The sequence below is a fragment of the Nomascus leucogenys genome, chromosome 1a (genome assembly GCF_006542625.1).
Source record: "Nomascus leucogenys isolate Asia chromosome 1a, Asia_NLE_v1, whole genome shotgun sequence".
NCBI classification, from domain to species: domain Eukaryota; kingdom Metazoa; phylum Chordata; class Mammalia; order Primates; family Hylobatidae; genus Nomascus; species Nomascus leucogenys.
In genome coordinates this window covers 55966319-55986317 of record NC_044381.1, presented here as the reverse complement: position 1 = coordinate 55986317, position 19999 = coordinate 55966319, and the positions used below count along the sequence as shown (strand labels likewise).

General features: G+C 40.2%; 1 protein-coding gene across 1 annotated transcript in view; it reads right to left on the bottom strand.

The window, feature by feature from the left end:
• Positions 1–1989: 1989 nt before the first annotated feature.
• Positions 1990–19999, bottom strand: part of GNAQ (G protein subunit alpha q) — a 320596-nt gene continuing 302586 nt past the window's right edge. Inside the window, exons 6-7 of the mRNA XM_030809646.1 lie at positions 14573–14726; positions 1990–7211 (exon numbers count right to left, since the gene is read on the bottom strand). Coding sequence (XP_030665506.1) covers positions 7021–7211; positions 14573–14726 — 345 coding nt within the window. The 3' untranslated portion in view covers positions 1990–7020. The remainder of the gene's footprint in view (positions 7212–14572; positions 14727–19999) is intronic.

The window sequence follows — 19999 nt, the reverse complement described above, 5'->3', positions numbered from 1 at the left end:
AGCAGTCTATCTCTATGGGACAGGCCTAGTCTCCTGAGCTGCAAAAACATCTCCTCTAGGGCTATGAAAGGGCTGAAACCTGGGAGCCCTGCGTTCCAGCTCTCTGTTAGTATGGTTCAGTGTGATTACTCTTAAAGAGGGTAAGTTGCCTTATTTTATCCACAGGCTTATGAGACAGAAAAATATTCTGGCCTTTGCATTCTTGAGGAAAACAGGAAGAGAGAAAAATCAACAGAGATCAAATTTCGATAGTCTTGAGGCATAAGAATTCAAAGGGAAAATAATCTTTTCAGTACTCTCTATGCATCTTAGATTTTAAAGAGACCTAAATTCTATAACCAGGGTCTTGTTTTGCAGGAACCTATGGGACTCCTTTAAAACAGACTGGGTATAGCTCCTTGTAATAGCTGGATCCATGTTTTAGTTAGCCATGGCAATGAAACCAAAAAAAATAATGCGTAATTTAAAACAAATCAGCCAGAAAGCCACTTCTAACTACTGCCTTTCACTCTCCACCCCGATCAAATTTCAATAAGGGCTTTAAATATGGAGAAACTCATGAGTATGATAATCATTTGAAATTAGACAAAAAAGCAAGAAACTGGCTAGTTTACCATCTGAAATTGCTCTGCACACATTATGCAGTGTACCTGGTTGTTCCTTAGCATCAAGTTCCACCTTTTTGCTGTGGTTTAATTGTCTCTCGAGAGGCAGGACTCAGGGTATCACAACCTGAGAGAAAAATGTGAGAAGGCAGGAAAGATGGGGAGTAAAGCAGAGAAGCTTTCAAGCCAACTATTGTTATCGTTTCCAGAAAGACAGGACAGAAAACAATCTGATGGCGTGGTCTTGCTCTATAAGCCAAAAAGTCAAGTTAAAATATTTGGTCCAATGAATGTTCAGCGAGTTTGTGTTTTTTCCTCTGGGTAGGGGTCTTTGGAATGATGATACAAATAGATCATGGTCCTAACGGGGTCAAACTCAGGTTAGAAGGCCAAAGAGAGGGGAGAGCTCCTGTATAGCTTAACACTCCAGTGTCTCTGCAGAACTAGGGTGTGGGAACCATCACTCCAGGCCTGTGCTAGATGACAGTCAGTGCCACACCATTCCTTGAACAGTTAAGACAGAGAGAGAGGACACCATCTACTGGAAATGGTCTCTAAATCACGCAAGGAGAGCTGAAGGCCTTTAAGCAAAAATCACTCTCATCTCTTAGTATTTAGAGGGGACATACTCTGAAAAACAAAAATCCATGAGCAAGGGCTGGCTGCCAGTTGGAATGACTTAATCACAAGTAACAGGAACAGGTTTTGCTTTTGCTGTGGTTTGAAGTCCCCACAAAAGTACCTATTTTCCAGAAAGCCACTTGCCACCATTACCTCCACTTAACTCCCAGAAGCAGCTGATTTTTACCTGACCTCAAAAGCCTAGACGTGTGTTTCTAAAAGTCACAGAGGACACCTGTGACATGCCATTTTTCCCATGTGGAGTCTACCTATTCACTGCCAGTGTTCAAATGGGCAAAACTCTTAAGCCAGGCATCAGCCTGAGTCCAGTGTGCTACCCAGCAAACCAGGGCAGGCGTGTGGATTCTTTTCACTGATTGGGAGACTGCCTCAGGTTGAAGATTGCTGGCTCCTTTCAAGTCTTTATTGGACAGTTATTTACTTTTTTTAACAGTTAATTATAACCTAAATTAAGGCAAGTTTTTAAAAAGAGCAACTTTGATAAATGCCACCAATATGTGTATTTCCACTACAGGAGACTGTTATTTCTGATTATACACAGAAGGGAAAAGGTTTTTTGGTGTGTTTTTTTTTTTGAAACCATTGAACTTGTTTATTTTGGAAAATGCAATGTGCACAACAAGGTGTGTTAAGGAAGGAAAGATGTATTTCAATACTCCTGCTAACACAAAACATTCTGAGAGGGGCTCGGGCAACTTTCACGGAAGCAAAACTCAATAATGAAGAATACTATAGTACAAAATTATGGCCAAAAATACTGTATTTTTAACCAGCAAGATCATTGGGGCATTATTATACAACATTAGGTGTTTTTTGCAAAACTAGTTCCCATCCCCAAACAATAGACAATACATGCATTTGAATGACATTTTAGGAACAGTAAATATTCTTTTAAATACTGCAAGTAAAAATGTTTTCTGACAAAACTCCCTAAATACATAGGTCTAGTAAGGGTTTCCAACAGGATGATGGGTGAGGAATCCAGCAAGGAGTTGCATTTAGAGAGTGAGGAAAAGAAATCCACCAGAAACGTGTTTCAAAGTAGCCTGGACAAAGTTACATAGTATTATTCCAGCTCTTTCCTGAACCTAAAAATGTTCTACCGACGAATGCCTTCCTGTTTTTTCTGTCTACCAAAAGCTTATATAAAAGTCAGAATTTCTTTATCCAAGATCTGATTTTACCCAATAGATGTTTTCATAACACGTAAATGTCATCTGCTATTGGGTTGGAATCATACGGGGAAATGGAGGACACAGGGTAGATAAGGAAGGCAAGGAGGAAATTAATATTTGAGCACCTACTATGTGCTAGGTGTGTATTCATACTTTGAACATATGATTCTAGAGGCAAGAGTGTTGTTGAAAGGGCAGTGATCATTGGGAAGACAGCAGGAAATGGCTATTCTGTGAGAAAAACAAATGACAAGTTTAGGGTCTGTACTAAGTTATCTACTAAACAGCAGGTGTCTGGCTCCAAAAATCTCTAGCTAATCATATACAACTAAGCCATTTCTTTTCCTAATTTGATGGAACCAAAATGAAATCCCAAAGACACAGTTACCAGGACAGATCTATTAACGCTACATATGCTGGAAATATGTAGAGAGAGAGAAACATACAATATTACTACTTTTATTTTTTTGTGTTTCTAACCAAAGATGTATCTTTGGAAGGAAATATTAATGTATACCAAGCACACCTTATTTGTATCAATTGAGATGCTGATTACCAATTAAGTGGTTTTAAACCCTTATTTAATTTGAAGAAGAGCAGCAATATACATTACAATATTTGGGTACACTTTTATTTTTATATGGGTTAACATTCTGCTATATTTCATTTCATTCGTTTCGAGAAACTGAAAACAAAGGGAAATCAAGGGTAATCGGTAGGTGATTTGAGGGAAATTTCCAACCAATATGTGAGGCTTGCAGTATTTCATTATACAGCCCTTTCTTCCCATTATTTATTTATTTTTTTGCAAATAAGTCATTTTGACCCAAATCCAGCATAAATAGCTTTTCACCAATTCCTAACTTAAGACAACTAAAATTTACAATCATGTGGCAGTATAAATTTTAAAATTACAGTTCGTACACTTTGACAATCAAGATAGTCTGAAGTACAAAAAAGTAAATTGCCCTTTAGCTGAATTACCTTTTTAAAATAGGCCTGCTAGTTAATCTACCAAAAAAAAAAAAAATACAAGTTTTACATGTTCTTCAAATTCCTTTTGTAGTTGTCATCTGCTAGTAAACAACATATGCAGGTTCCTAAAATTTTTTTTTCCAGTCTGTACATGACATTCAACAGAGCTCTTTATGTGGAAATGTTAAAAACAAAAACTTCTAAGAGATTTATTTACTTTTGAATGGGTGTGTTATTTCCCTTTGTTTCAGATATGAGGCACAAACTTCTGAATTTAAGCTCTGTAAGGCATAGTAGAAACTTCCAATTTACAAATAAGGAATTCTCTGGGGGTTAAAACTGCCATGTCACGCAAAAAGGGAAAAATCATCTGTAAACTGGTACACTGCAATGTGTTAAGTGAGTCATGAAATGGCTGCTTGCCTTGGTATGCTGAAGAAAGGTTTCTGTGTTTTATGTTTTTGTTTTTGAATAAGACATGCCCAAGTCACCATAAAACTCACCACAGGCCTCCATTACCTAAGCATCAACAATAGGAGGCCAGTGGCACACGCTTATAACGCTTGCAATCACAATATAATATAAAGCATGAGTAAACTTTGTTTTTATACAAAACTGAAAAGAATCCCGTCCCACCCCTAGCCCCTTCAATAAAACCCCAAAGAAACAAAAAAGAAAATCCTTTAGCTTCGATTGACTGGTGTGGCTAAAATTAGGTTTCTATGCATCACTGCTGCTAGGGTGATCAATTTTTTCCTTTCTCAAGAGAAGGGATCTTGTCATGCACCCTACAGGAACAGTGAAGCCACAAACCTCAATTCTGCATAGCAAATTCCATCCCAATTTCATAAAGACAAATATAACAATCTTTCCCTGTTTTGCTCAGCTTCTTCAAGCTTTGAGATCAGGTTTAATTGACTACATCTACTATAGCTCTATTAAATAGAATATCTTGATTCCCTAAAACTGTAACACTTATGATCTTGTGATGAGGTTTCCTCTATACACACTGTAGGCCTTCAAATGTTGCTATTTTTTTTTTTTTAATTTTATTTTTTTGCTGCACCAAATTTAAGAACGCCCTTTCAGGCAAGCAGTGGTCTCTAGCTGTTAAAACATTTCCTTAGTGGATCACAATAGCTTCTAAAACTGCCTTTCTAGTAAAGGCCATCAGAGGTAATACTAAACTGTGCATTTGCCAAATAAGAATATGAATTGTATAAAAGCTCATATTCCAATCCTAGATCAAATGGCAAAAGTTCTACAAAGTTGGTTTCCATGTTTGTATAAAAGCTCCGACTGATTTTATGTATTTTGCTATGAAATTACCTTTGGGTCTTATAATCAGTATACCTCTACTCAGGAATGTGCAAATGATTTTATACAGCACGACGCTAGTACCGCTCTGTATGACAGTAAGGTTTTTTTTTTCTTCTTTTCTAAATGGAAAGAAAATATCCCTAGTCAGAAATAAACTGACAAATTTACATTCTCCTCTCTTAAAAAAGTAAATAAAATAACATTATTCAAAATGTGAATTAGCTATAGACATACAATACAATTACATAGATACATATCAATACAGCACATTCAATCTGCCAAAAAATTAATGATTACAAAGCCAGTATGGATGCTGCAATATCAAGAGAGATGTATGTACAATGATTAGAGCATTTGTAATTGCACTATACCTACAGGCAGTCTGTTTGTTAAATTACAGGTGCTTTCTGAGCAAGGGAAAAAAAAAAGTAACTTGTGTTGTTTGAGGCTGGGAGAATCAAGAATGAGAACATCTCATTACTGTTTGGTGGCTTTGGTACTCATTCAACAGGCCGTGATTTTTCTCCCTCCCCCTTTGTTGTTCCAAAAGAGTGATTTATATGGAAGTTTAGACTAGTGCCAAATACCACTATAGTTAAAATGAGACCAGTATCATGGCCTAATTCTAACGTCCCAGCAGCTTTAAACAATCATGATTTATTTTCTTAACTCAAATTTCAACTCAAGCTGCTTGACAGAAGCTTGTCAATACATGTGCTGTATTTTTTTTGCATTTGTTGAAAAATTGCACATATAGAATTCCAAACATTTCTCCTGGTAGGTTCAGTTACACAAATACATGTTCTATAGAACACTGAGAGGTTACTTTTGAGTTAAGTCCACAAATCTTCCGTAAGTTCAACCTAATCAGTTACCAGTTCAAGAAGATCTTGAAGGTGGTAAACTAGCAGGAACTTCAGATTGGAAATTAAAGGTGTCAGAATAATACTATCAACCAATGTTCCTGGCAGACTTAATTGAACTTAAAGAACCACTGAGAGTAAAACTGGTTTCAAATAAAGAGACATAAACAGATTTCCTGTTAAACCACACAGGATGCTTTTTACATTGCCGGTTTGGACACTGAACATGGGACGTGAACACTAACAATGTCATCTTAAGGACAAAGAAAAGAATGGACCGTGAGAATCAAATTTACAGTTACAACTGTTTGGCAAATGGCATTTCTGGTTCATTCTCAGCCAGTCATTTTAGGCTTCACAGTCTTACTCTCTTACATTTTAAGATACCAGCTTTTGTTTTCTAAGTTCGTATTCATTTTATTTGACAAAAAGCCAGCTTTGGCAACAAATACCCATAATAAAAGTCATTTTAAAATTGTGGCCCAAACACTAAGGAAAAAAAAGAAAGGAAAAGCTTGAACAACAACAACAACAAAAATTAAGAACAACCTATAAAAAGGTTCTGGGTAGCAGCCATTAGGGTAATGTAGTGTCTGTTGGCATCTTTTTTGGCATCTGCAATTGAAAGAGAGGGTAAGAAAAAGCAAAGAAGGGAGGAAAGACAATGGCACGTGGCATTTCAAAAGAAAGGACTCCTGTGTGTCTTTGATCCTGCCTTCTGCATATTTCTCTGAGCAATCAAGCTATGGCTGAAGGTAAACATCTAAAAGAAATGACGCTTAACTGTTAGATGGGCATCCATTGTCCCAGTCCGAAGTGAGACAAGACAGTATATTCTATTAAAAAAGAAACTATGTGTGTATCCAGAGCAACACATTTAAAACCATAGTATTAATACATATAATCCTTCAGCAAAAACTACAAACTTAAATTAGGCTGATGATGGCTTAAATCGAACGATGTGTCCTGACTGTATCATTTGAGAGAAAAACTTGACCAAGAATGGAACTAGGATAAAGGCCATTGTAACCTGGGAAAAAAATCAGGAGGGAGGTATGAATTAAGGGGAAAAAAAAGGGAAATCAGCTTTGTTTTGCTCCATAGAAAAGAAAAAGAGAAAGAGAGAGAGAGAAAGAAACACGTCTTATCTTTGTGAGTGCATGACTGAGAATTTAAAATACATTGAGTCACAAGGTTTTGCCTAAAAAAAAGATAGAGAGGAAATGTGCTGGGACTGTACTTCAGCATCCTCTGTTTTTCCTCTGAATAGTTTAAATAAAATCATAATATTTACTACAAACTCTGTGGACACGCTCACACAGAGTCCAGGACGGCAATAAATTAGTATTATGCAAATTGCTTTCCACAGAAATACAGTCCCTCTTGTGTATCTTCAACAGCCCGCCAGGGAAGGGCAGGGCGGGTGTCTAGGAGGCACAATTAGACCAGATTGTACTCCTTCAGGTTCAACTGGAGGATGGTGTCCTTGACGGCAGCAAAGACAAAGCGGATATTCTCGGTGTCTGTGGCGCATGTGAAGTGGGAGTAGATAATTTTGTCACTGTCTGGGTTCAGGTCCACGAACATCTTCAGAATGAATTCTCGGGCTGCCTGGGCATCTCTCTGGGGTCCTTTCGGCCAAGAGACAAGAGGGACACTTTGTTACCTAATCTGCTAATGTATTCAATCATCATTGGTTCAATAAATACTTACTGTGTCATTGCTCATGAAGCCTACATCTGCACTGCAGATTTGATCTATTATAATCATTTTCCCTAACACTACTATGTCTGACCATCCATCCACCCACCCATGCACCCACCCATTCACAAAATGTGGATAGGTGAAAGCAGACAGATGAAGGCCAAGGCTAAGTTTATTTCTTAGCTTGGCCTTCACTCTGATTCCCTGAGTGATTGATTGGGAGCCACTGTAGGGTCTTCATCAGGGGAGTGATAGCTTACTTCTGTTCAACTGAGTTAATTATGCTTGTTTCAGCTATATAATAAGTGTGCACAAAGATACAGCTGCCTTGGGCTCTCCTGTCAATCTGTCCTCCAAACGACCCAACATTATGGATCATTTTACATCTTCCAGACTGACACCTCTCTTAGAATAGAACACCTGTTTGTAAGGTCAGGTCTATCTACAATGGGCCTCTGTAGTCTCACTTCCATAGATTTCTGGTTATTTCTGAGCACACTACATTTGTGTAGCATTCAGTTCATGTGTGATGATAAAACAATTGGTTTATATTTTCTTTTCCTTTTTTTTTTTTTGGAGATGGAGTCTCACTCTGTTGCCCAGGCAGGAGTGCAGTGATAAGATCTCAGCTCACTGCAACCTCTGCCTCCCAGGTTCAAGCGATTCTCTTGCCTCAGCCTCCTGAGCAGCTGGGATTACAGGTGCCTGCCATCATGCTTGGCTAATTTTTGTATTTTTAGTAGAGACAAGGTTTTGCCATGTTGGCCAGGCTGTTCTCAAACTCCTAATCTCAGGTGATCCACCCGCCTTGGCCTCCCAAAGTGCTAGGATTACAGGTGTGAGCCACTGCGCCCGGCCTATATTTTCTTACATTGATTTAAGAAGGAGTCTCTTATGTACCGAGAATTGTCCTAGATGCTTTGAAAAAGGATTGTGACATATCTAGCAAGATAAACTAAAAACATAATTTTGCAATGGATTCTTAGATATGACACCACAGCACAGGTCATATTTTTCACAAAAGAAAAAATAAATTGGACTTCATCAAAATTAAAAACTTTATGTATCCAGACTATTTTTTTTTTTTTTTTTTTGAGACAGGGTCTTGCTCTGCTACCCAGGCTACAGTGTAGTGGAATGATCATGGCTCACTGCAGCCTCAGCCTTCTGGGTTCAAGTGATCCTCTTGCCTCAGCCTCCTGAATAGCTGGAACTATAGGTGCCACCAAGCCTGGCTAATTTTTAAATTTTTTGTAAAGATGGGGGTCTCACTATGTTGTCTTGAACTTCTGGCCTCAAGCAATCCTCCCACCTCAGACTCTCAAAGTGCTGGGATTATAAGCATGTGCCACCACACCTGGCCAAGGCCATTATCAAGAAAGTGAAAAGCCAATCTATAGAATGGGAGAAAATATTTACAAATCATGTCATCTGATAAGGGTTTAGTATCCAGAATATATAAAGAGCTCCTACAATTCAATAACAAAAAACCCAATTAAAAAATAGGCAAAAGACTTGAACAGACATTTCTCTAAAGAAGGTAGATATACAAATGGTCAATAAGCACAGGAAAAGATGCTCAATAATGGTAATCATTTAGAAAAATGCATATCAAAACCACAATGAGAGACCTCGCCACATCTACTAGAATGGCTATAAAAAAGTGTGAAATAACAAGGGTTGGGGAGAACGTGGAGAGATTTGTACTCTTGTGCACTGTTGGTGGGAATGTACAAAGGTGCAGCTGCTGTGAAAACAGTTTGGTGGTTCCTCAAAAAGCTAAACATAGAATAACCATATGACCGACTCTGCTAGTCTACTCCAATGTATATATCTAAAGGAACTGAGAGCAGGGGCTCTGATAGACACTTGATTTTAGCCAAAAGGGCGAGAAGCAATGTACATCAATTTTAACAGCAGCATTGTTAACAACAGCCAAAAGGTGAAAGCAATCCAAGTGTCCATCAACAGATAAATGGAGAAACAAAACAAAACCAAACAAACAGAATATTAGAATATCAGAAACAAAAAGAGTATTATTCAGCCATAAAAAAGAGTAAAGCTCTGATAGATGCTGTAATATGCGTGAAGTGTGAGAACATTATAATAAACCCAAGATAAAATAACAAATATTGTATGCTTGCACACGTATGAGGTACTTAGAATCGGTAAATTCATAAAGACAGAAAGTAGATTAGAGGTTTCCAAGGGTTAGGGGGAGGAAGGAAATGGGGTGTCGTTGCTTAACTGGGGTGGTGCAAATATTTTGAAAATACTGGTGATGGCTGCACAGTATTGTGAGTGTAATTAATGCCTTTTGTGAACTGTGCACTTAAAAATGTTAAAATGGCAAATTTTATAATTAAAAAATGTAATATATCAAAACCCACTGAGTTGTACACTTTAAATAAGTGAATTACATGATAATCTCAATAAAGCTGTTTTAAAAGTGTATTTAATAGGTACTGATAGATATATTAGTTTAAAACTTACTGTAAATAACATCAAAACACCATCACCTTTCAAGTATTGGATACCTATCATATATTTGTCTTTGTGTCGCTTTATATATGCATTTCCTCCTATTTTTTCAAGTTAGTTCTATACCAAGCAGTAAGAAACTTTTTTTTTTCCTTGAGACAGAGTCTCACTGTGTTGCCCAGGCTGCAGTGCAGTGGCATGATCTTGGCTCACTGCAACCTCCACCTCTTGGGTTCAAGCGAATCTCCTGCCTCAGTCTTGTGGGTAGCTGGGACTACAGACGTGCACCACCACACCCAGATAATTTTTGTATTTTTAGAAGAGACAGGGTTTTGCCATGTTGACCAGGCTGGTCTTGAACTCCTGGACTCGACTCAAGGGATCCACCCACCTTGGCCTCCCAAAGTGCTGAGATAACAGGCGTGAGCCACTGTATCCAGCGGGTTTTTTTCTCTATCAATCATCAATATTCTTTTTTTTTTTTTTTTTTTTTTTTGAGATGGAGTCTCGCTCTGTCACCCAGGCTGGAGTGCAGTGGCGCGATCTTGGCTCACTGCAAGCTCCGCCTCCCTGGTTCACGCCATTCTCCTGCCTCAGCCTCTCCGAGTAGCTGGGACTACAGGCGCCCGCCACCAGGCCCGGCTAATTTTTTTGTATTTTTAGTAGAGACGGGGTTTCACCGTGGTCTCGATCTCCTGACCTCGTGATCCGCCCGCCTCGGCCTCCCAAAGTGCTGGGGTTACAAGCGTGAGCCACTGCGCCCGGCCCATCAATATTCTTGTTACCTACTAGCAGGGATAAAGAGATCTTGGAGAACTCTATTGAGGGCTTGACCACCATTTCTAACAAAATGCACCCTGAGCTTCAGACAGCTGACTTGACTTATTCTCAAACCAACCTTTTTATAAATTGGAGATTACTCCAATAAACTTATATCTGATAATGCCAGAAGATGGGAGGAAAGAATTATAAAAACAAAGACTATCCTCATTTGTACAATTTAAAAAAGTAATGTTGAATTTTTGATGTAGGTGCCCAGAATTCAATTTTTTTTTAATGATGACTAAGATGGCTGGCATCATATTTAATAGATAAAAAGTACAATTAAAAAAAAGTATGTAAAATATATATACAAGCAAATATATATATAATTAATGTTCCATCTTTTTCAATGTACTATTAATTTATTAACTCCAGAGAAGTAATAAAAACTATTCAAAACCAGAAAGTAACAGATTACCAGAGCTGGAGAAGTCTCTCATTTCATAAAAAGAACATTATATTATTTCTGGCTTATGAATGAACTTCTGTATGATTTTGTACACTCTATTTGGGAAGGAAGGGACTATATATCTTTCGTTTTTCTTTTTATTTACCCTACAGAATATAAGACCTAGATCCAAGTTCACTGAAGTGCACTTGAAAGGTGTTATGTTTTTAAGCATAAATTGTTATCTGAATAAACATACACTACAAAGAAATCATTACAGCCATCACAGCAGGAGCAGAATTCCACAGTCTCTATGAACAATCTTGCAATTCAAATCCATTGTGGAAATGGTAATTTCCTTTCTTGAAGAGAAATACAGAAATGGCATTCATTATGATTAAGACCTTGTAAGTACAGAAATGTGGAAGTGTGAAATTTATAATACTATAAACGTGCTTATTACAAAAACATCACTGCAGAGTGGGCCTCAATTTTTTCAGTCTTTGCTCATCTTACAAGGGCTTGGAGTTTCATGTAATGACTGCTGCACTGGCTTTGTAATAACAAAATCAATGTCTTTTTTCTTTTTCTGTGGCCAAGTTTCCTCTGTGCATCATATGTATACTGGGGTAAGGTAACAGTTAAAAAAAAACAAAAAAAAAACCCCTCAGATTTCAGAATATTCACAATGGGCACATGTTGGAAGGAAAATGCTTGTAGTGGTGGGGAATCTGGGGAAATTATTGGAGAAAGGAGGTATGTGAAGAGATTAGGAAGATGGTGCAGAGATAAAAAAAACAGCACTGCAAACACTGATCACAGAATAAGTCTTTTATTGCGGAAAAATCAGCAATTGTGAAGTGTGGCTAGGTCTGCTGCATCTGAGAAGTTTGAATGAACCCCTCAGAAGGGTTCAGCCCCATGGGCACCATGCTCTATCTGGTTCTGCATCCTCCCTTATGCAAGCACATCATGAAAACATGCCAGCCCATAAGACGGGGTGTTGTGTATAGCGTGGCAATTTCTCACACGCTGATTCTTACCAAGTTCCAAGAAAGATTAAGAATCTTGTGTGTGTGTGTGTGTGTGTGTGTGTGTGGCAGGCAAGTGTGTTTAGATCTAAGCCAGATGCTTCATGCCTACTGTATTCAGGTAGACGTGTTTGAATCTTGTTGAGGTGGGAAAGCAAGTTAACTACCCACACAGTCACTTCCTTCCATAGTTTTCTGAGCAACACTGAGAAATGCAGTCTCAGGCATTGATGATTTATTTCCGGGCTAGTGCAAATTAAAAGGAGTGAAAGAGAAAACACTGTTTAGACTGAGAAAGTGTTTTTCAAAGAACAGCAAAGCACAAAGGAAAATGTACTTGAAGAGAGGATATGAACACACTGCTAACAAAAGTTACCATTTCTAACATCTGGTAACATCCCCACATGTTTATATTTTCAATTCACCAACCTTCAGGACCTTACATGTATTTGAGAAGGGAACTTCAATTCATTTAACATGTAACATTTCCCTTTCAGGAGCCAGGACTGTACCACATTCCATGTGGGATGAAAAGATGACTAAACCTCCATCCCTGATGTGTTTGTATCATCATAGAAAGCTATGAAGCTAAATTTAATCTTGGTTTTTAAAGTAATTACTTTTCTGAGGGAGCTTTTAGAAGTACAAAAACACTGTGGAATGATATCCATCCTGGATATCATATGTTGACAATGTAATTTTAAAAACAGTCTCTTCTCTTGTTGTTACATCACCTCTATGGTAGATACTTTTGGGTTTCTGCTATGTGATCTACATATGACTCCATTCAATTCTTTTTTGCCCAGGGATAAACTGAGTAGCTAAATAAATTTGTCTTGAGGCAACACAGACAGTGAGTGGCAAAGGAGAACTTTTCAGAGCTTGTGCTCTTAACTATCTAGACCACGGCTTGGCAAACTTTCTCTGTAAAGGGCCACAGAGTAATTTAGGCTTTGCAAACTATTCTATCTCTGTCACAATTACCCAATTCTGTTATGGTGTGAAAACAGCCATAGACAGTGTATAATGAATGGGTGTGAATGGGTGTGGCTATGTCTCAATAAAACTTTATTCATAAAACCAGGTGGTGGGCCATAAGGGAGAGATGTGATTATCTTGCCAAATAAACTTTTTTTTTTTTTTTTTTTTGAGACAGGGTCTCCCATCACCCAGGCAGGAGTACAGTGGTACAGTGGCAGGATCATAGCTCATTGCAGCCTTGACCTCTTGCCTCCCACCTCCTGCCTCATTTTTTGTAGAGAGAGGTCTCGTTACATTGCCCAGGCTGGGCTTGAACTCCTGTGCTCAAGCGATCCTCTCACCTCAGTCTCCCAAAGTGCTGGGATAACAGGTGTGAATCACCACGCCTGGCCACATCGACTCTTATAGGGCAGTAGTCGTGACTCTCACTTGTTTTACAGAGTGGCTACATGTGGATGCATTTTGTTACCAATCACCAAGTGTTTCTCAGAATGGGTTGGGTGTCCAGTTGTCCAGGATTTCACAGTCTAGTTGGGGAGGGTAAGATCCTTTTCTAAGAACAAAGCAAATAATGCAAAGCCATAGGAGTAGTGAAGTGGATGCTATAGATTCTAAGTGCTGCACAAAGAGCTTAAAACTGGGTTACTATTACTAACGGTGGTGGGACTTCACTGGGCTATGAAGTTTCAAAAAAGGAAGTATTTCCTGAGTATTCAGTAAGTGCCCTACATGTCAGGCATCATGCTAAATGTACACATATGTTATGTACTACAGTGCACAAAAAAATCCTATGAGTTTGGTCCTAAGGCCCAGAAAAATCAAGTGACTTGATGGTAGTTCTACAAATAGGAAGTGTCAGAATTGGGATCTCAACCTTGGTAGACTGATTTCAGTGGTGGGCTCTTGACTTCAAAATTGTGTTCTCTCCCCAGAGAGAGGAGAGGCAGAGGTGGACTGTCACCAAATGAAAGGGAGAGACAGAGGGGACTATAAGGGTTAATACACTATTCGTCAAAACTACTGGATTGTTCCTTTTTCTGATCTGCTATTTCAAAGCAGATGAGTTTCTTTTCTTTTTTTTTTTGAGACAGAGTCTTGCTCTGTTGTCAGGCTGGAGTGCAGTGGCGCGATCTCGGCTCACTGCAACCTCTGCCTCCTGGGTTCAAGCAATTCTCCTGCCTCAGCCTCCCGAGCAGCTAGGACTACAGGTGCCCACCACCACGCCCAGCTAATTTTTGTATTTTTAGTAGAAACGGGGTTTCACCATGTTGACCAGGATGGTCTCGATCGCTTGACCTTGTGATCCGCCCACCTCGGCCTCCCAAAGTGCTGGGATTATAGGCGCTCGCCACTGCGCCCGGCCATGAGTTTCTTTTTCTATGACTTTTAGCATTGTTAAGGAATGAACTGTTTTGTGTCACTAAAAGACAGGGCAAACAACAATTCCTACTGTTATCAGTTTCAACACGCAGGCTGCACAGGGCAAGGGCAGCAATGGTGCGCTGTGGTGCGTTAACTCCCACACTGGGGTTTGGGGACAAAACATATTCACAGCTACTGAGCTGTTGTATGAGTGCTGACTTACCATCATATTCTGGGAAGTAGTCGACTAGATGGGAATACATGATTTTCTCCTCTAGAAGATCTTTCTTGTTTAAGAACAGAATAACCGAGGAGTTTTGGAACCAGGGATATGTGATAATTGTTCTAAAGAGAGCCTTGCTTTCCTCCATTCGGTTCTGAAAAAAAAAAAAAAAAAATCAGAAAAAACAAGGAGTGAATTACATGATTACTTAATTTGTGAATTGTGTTTGTTTTATAAGTCCAACCCATCTTTTGTATACAACCAGTTTTTGTAGCCCTGTATTGGCTTTGTCAGGATTTATATGCAAATGATTCATGACACACATTGGCTGTTTTCATTATGCAAACTCTCAGGCTGACAGGCAGAAGGGAGTAATGATAAAAATCAGCTAAAATAGCTCTTACAGTTGAAAGAGAAAATAATTAGCCTAGAGAATCATGTTGTGAATCCGGAACACTGTCATAAATTCCCACCAAAAATCATTCATTAATGACTAAACACTTGAGATCTGAACTAAGGACTAGATATGGCTTCATTTTGTATTTCTTAAGCTATATTTATTTAGGGCCTCACAATTAACTCTAAGCAATCAAAACAGTTACTTCTTTGTCAAAAGCATATCTATATTTCTAGATGTTTTCTAGAGTTATTACTCTACACACACACACACACACACCCTTTATAAACACATGGAAAATGTTGTAAGATCATACATTTCCTGTTCATGAGCGCATGCTTTCTCCCTATGTTTCACACTATACTATTAATATAGAATTGTGGAGATACACATAGTAATTATGTGGAGATAAAAATGTAATATTTCTCACTTTCAGCATCTGTGAGTAAGTGTTCTCACCTGAAGCTACACTTTCAAGCCTACCTTGGTAACAGAAACCCTAAATGGATTCTCAAGAAAATTAGTCAGCTTGCTACTATAAATGAAGATGCTATTTGAGGCTGTTCCTGAGTTAAATCATTCCTCTGAGAAAAAAAAAAAAACATATCAGCCAAAAGGTAGAGGGCCTCAGAGCTTCTTTAGTCTCTCCTTACCATTCTTTCCCCCATAGACTCACCTCTCTAAATCATTCCTACACTTGGGTTATAGAAGAAGGCAGCAGATTTGGGAATTCTCCTTCCCATGACGAGATAAAAGCCAGGATGTATGGGCAAGCTTCATCCTGCACACACTTTCCAACCTCCCTTCTTAGTTCTCCATGTTATGACTGGGTTTGTGGCAATGGAAAGGGCTGCCTGCGACTGTGCCCACCTCTGCTGCTACGGGGTGGTTTGGTGGCTTACACCAGAACATCCTAGTTTCCTACCATGTGAGCTGGCTTGGGGCTGGGCTCTGATCCAGGCCCAAATCACTTGGAGCTTCCCTTCCCTCATTTATGGTAATCAGTTTAGCCAAGCATCTCAACTAGGCCAATTAACTTGAGGACTTTTGCTGGGAACTCTGGAACAGAGAACCTTGCTTTCATGAAGAGTGTGGAAGAGGAATCATGGAGCTTTTAGCAGCCATCTTGAAAAGTGAGTGAAAAACAAACTGGGTCCTGCTCACCTGGTTTTTAACCTCTTGCTCCAACCAGGGCTAAGCTTGGTCATGCCTTTAGATTTGTCAGGAACATCAGTCAAAAGAACCTTCTGTTTTTTCAACTAGTTGGGACTGTATTTTTCTGGTTTTTATTATACAAAATACTTCCAGTTGGTAAACCTGGATATATCCTCCCTCCAAACTTATACAAGGAAGTGAATGAGAATGATGGAATAGACTGGCTATGAACACCTTCTGCTCAGCTTTTGCTGTCCTGCAGTAGGATGCTCCTGGAATTTCACAGTGAAGAGTTACAAAGGCCACGTATTGCTCCTCTGCATAACCCTTGACTGGTGTTCTGGAAACCTCCAGGGAACTCAGCTTTTTACCAAGTATAATAATCTGGATCTTGAATATGTCTTCTTCTTTTCTTCTGTAAAGTGTGCCAATTCAAATCAAGTCATAAGGTACACTTTTCCAAAGCAGATCTTTGCCAAATCAGCCAAAGTCCATTGTCCCCAATCTCTTCAACCTGTTAATTTTGTGCCAACAATTGCATAGATAATTAAAATTAATAAAATATGCGGGCTGATATAATGAAAGATAACTTCATGGCTCAAAAGACAGTGTTTATCTCACTGCATACATTTCTCTTTTATATAAATGACAGCACAGACTTTAAACATATCTCTACTGTCTATAGGCCTTTTACTAGTTCTCACAGCCAGTGATAAGATTTTAAGCCCTGGAAATAACACTGAGAAATGATATCTTGTAGCTTGAGATTTTATAGGCTGAGTGTTTCAGGACTGAAGACAAAGGCTTTAATAAGAACTGAAATAATTTAAAAAAATTTTTTAAAGAAAGCTAATTAGATAGTGACATCCCTGATGGGAGAGTGGTGTTTTTTTTTAAACCCCTGTACTTATAACTAGAGAAATTCTAGAAAGTCATGCTGTGGTCTTCAGAGGAGCCCCGTCTAAAGGTATGTTCACCTGGGCATCAACCCAGCAAGTCTCCATTAGAAAGCCTTATTATATATTTAGCATTCTTGAGAAGGGGTGTGATGGGCTCCAAGGTAAGGGGTCCTGGTAAAGCCTTTTCTGGCTGGAGACTTTCAAGAGGAAGTGACTAGACTATGTGCAGAGACAGGGAGGGTGAGACTGACTTTGCATTGATACAGAAGAAGGTGTACCATGTCTCTCTGATTAACAATTTCCAGACTGGACTGGAGCGTGACTGGGCCCAGCATTGTGTTCCAGAGACAACTTGCCCAGGGTGCTGCCCATCTGCACCCAGTACTGCTGCACTGGGGCTGCTCTGGAGGCAGGTCCTGCTGAAGCTCACCCATGCATGCAGTCTGGGGCTGCTCAAGGACATACCTCCATTCACCAGGTGCCATGTGGACTGAAGCCTGCGCTTCTAGCTCAGGGGAAAGCTAAAATGGGCAGATGACTGGCAGATGAGATCAACTTTCAACCAGGCCTGCCAAATTGAATCTCTGAGGGGACACTCCAGGAATCCGCTTCTTACAACCCCTCCAGGTGATCTGAATGCACACTCAACTTTGTGAAGCACTGTTAGTGTCGCTATGAATCACATGGGGTCTTCTTAAAACAAGGCTTCTGCTTCAGCATGGGGTGGACCCCGAGGGTCTGCATTTCTAACAAGACTACACTGAGCTGGAAGGTACAGAAAGCTTGCCAAGCCCAGGACAACAAGGGAGGTGACGCTCTATCCCATTTTCATGATAAGAAGTGCAAGTCAAAACATACAGCTGAGCGTCTGATTCTGTGCAGACTTCTTTTTTTTTCCCTCGAATTAGGATTCTTTATGCTATGCTGTATGATGTTTTCCACTTCATAGTAAAAATTTCTTATGCCTTTATTTTTCCTTTATGGAAGAACAGTTACAAACTGACTTGCTCTGTTATCAAGCCCCGGACTAAATCCTAAATGTACTAAATGAGATTTTCACAATGACTCATAAGGTAGTGGAACGTGCAGAGTGTGAGGCATAATCCACTTTGCTCAGTAAAAATTGAAATCTATGAGGGAACAGCACGTCCCAGGAGACTTTGTGGCACCTGCTTTGCAGTAATCTGCCAGGGCATGACGTTTCAAGAGGGATCAATGTACGAGCCACGTGTATGACCCATAATATAAAACAAGCAGGTTTTGTTTACTCTGAAGACAGGTTTAAAGGCAGTCTGGGGGGTGGTGTTAATCACGCCCTCTTTTTCTTGGGGTTTTGACCAGTTGGGAAATGTACAAAGAGGATACTAGTAAAGTTCCCCCTCCCCGCCCACCCCCACCGAGATGGTGTCTCACTCTGTTGCCCAGGCTGGAGTGCAGCTGTGTGATCTCAGCTCACTGCAACCTCCGCTTCCTGAGTTCAAGCGATTCTCCTGCCTCAGCCTCCCTAGTGGCTGGGACTACAGGTGTCCACCACCACACCTGGCTAATTTTTGTATTTTTAGTAGAGACAAGGTTTCACCATGTTGGCCAGGCTGGTAATGAACTCATGACCTCAAGTGATCCGCCTGCCTTGGCCTCCCAAAGTGCTGGGATTACAGGCGTGAGCCACTGCACCCGGCAGGATACTAGTAAAGGTTTTACTATCCCAAACACAGGGCTCCTTGTTAACAGGTTGAGCCTAGACTCTGTGAGGCTCTAGGAGGCTTCCAACTGCCAGTTGTCCACACCCACCACTTCTCTTGAGCTGGAAACAACTGTCCCTCCCAATGAAGGGTGGCTTTGGTGCAGTTGAGAGAGCTGGATCAGGGAGAGCAGGGCCAGGGTGGGCTGCCAGAAGTAGGTCCTGCCTGGGCTCCACTTCCACAGAGAAGGGAGGACCAAAGAAGCCACAAAGGCTGAGGACAGGCTGTAAGCGAGTGACCATAGTGTGTGTCCTGGTTGGTCTCTGCTTCAGGTACATGAGGCCATGGAAATGTCAGACTCGCCTAGACCACACTGATAGGTAAGTCATTCCTTCTATGGGCTGGAACCAGCCAAAGGGTAGAGCAGTAAACTGGGAAACATTCACTCCAATCCTTGGCCCTGAGGGAGAAGGATAGGGTACCTGCTCCCTGCTTTGTAATTGCAAGCAGGATGGTGTGACCCCTGAGTGTTCTACCCTGACCAGTCATCTGTGAAAGCCCTCTTTGAGCCATCAGCAAAGGGTCTTATACCTCTAATATTTATTTAACATCTCAAATCAAATCAATTCTCAAGATCTCAGATATCCTGAACACATTGCTTTTTAATGCATTTCCCCGTTAACACGAAATTGACTAAGGCTGCCTACAGGGTGAAGCTACAAGTTCTGGCCTGGCATTCACAGCTTGGCACTGTCTTTAATCTGAGCCCCTATACAAATGGTTTTTCCTGATAATCAGATTCCATGTCACCACTGCCACATGACTGCATGTTCCTGACTTGTGGCCCACAATGCTGTCCCCACTTCTTATCCTTCAATATCCAGGTCAACCCAACTTCCCCAAGTAGTTCTTTCCCGAGCCCCATTGGACTTGCTCCTTCCTCCCATCCCCAGCACAGGATGTCCTATCCCTAGTTTGCCAACGGTTCAGTGGACACATATGAGAGCTTCTGAGATGCTGGGCATAAGCATGCTGCAGACACAGCCCTGGTCCTGGAAGACTGAAGAAGACAAGCATACAATGCATCATCATAGGCCCACATGGTGGGACCAAAGCAGTGATAAGTAGGGGAGACTGGAGTGACACAGGAAGGAAAGGTTTGACTGTGCAGTGGATCAGGGAAGGTTTAAAAGGAAAGGTAGTTTCAAACTGAATCTTTATAGATGAATCAGAGCTTGCAAGGAGGAAAAGAGAGCAAACATCCCTCTGATTAAGGAAAAGGTTGGATCCAGTG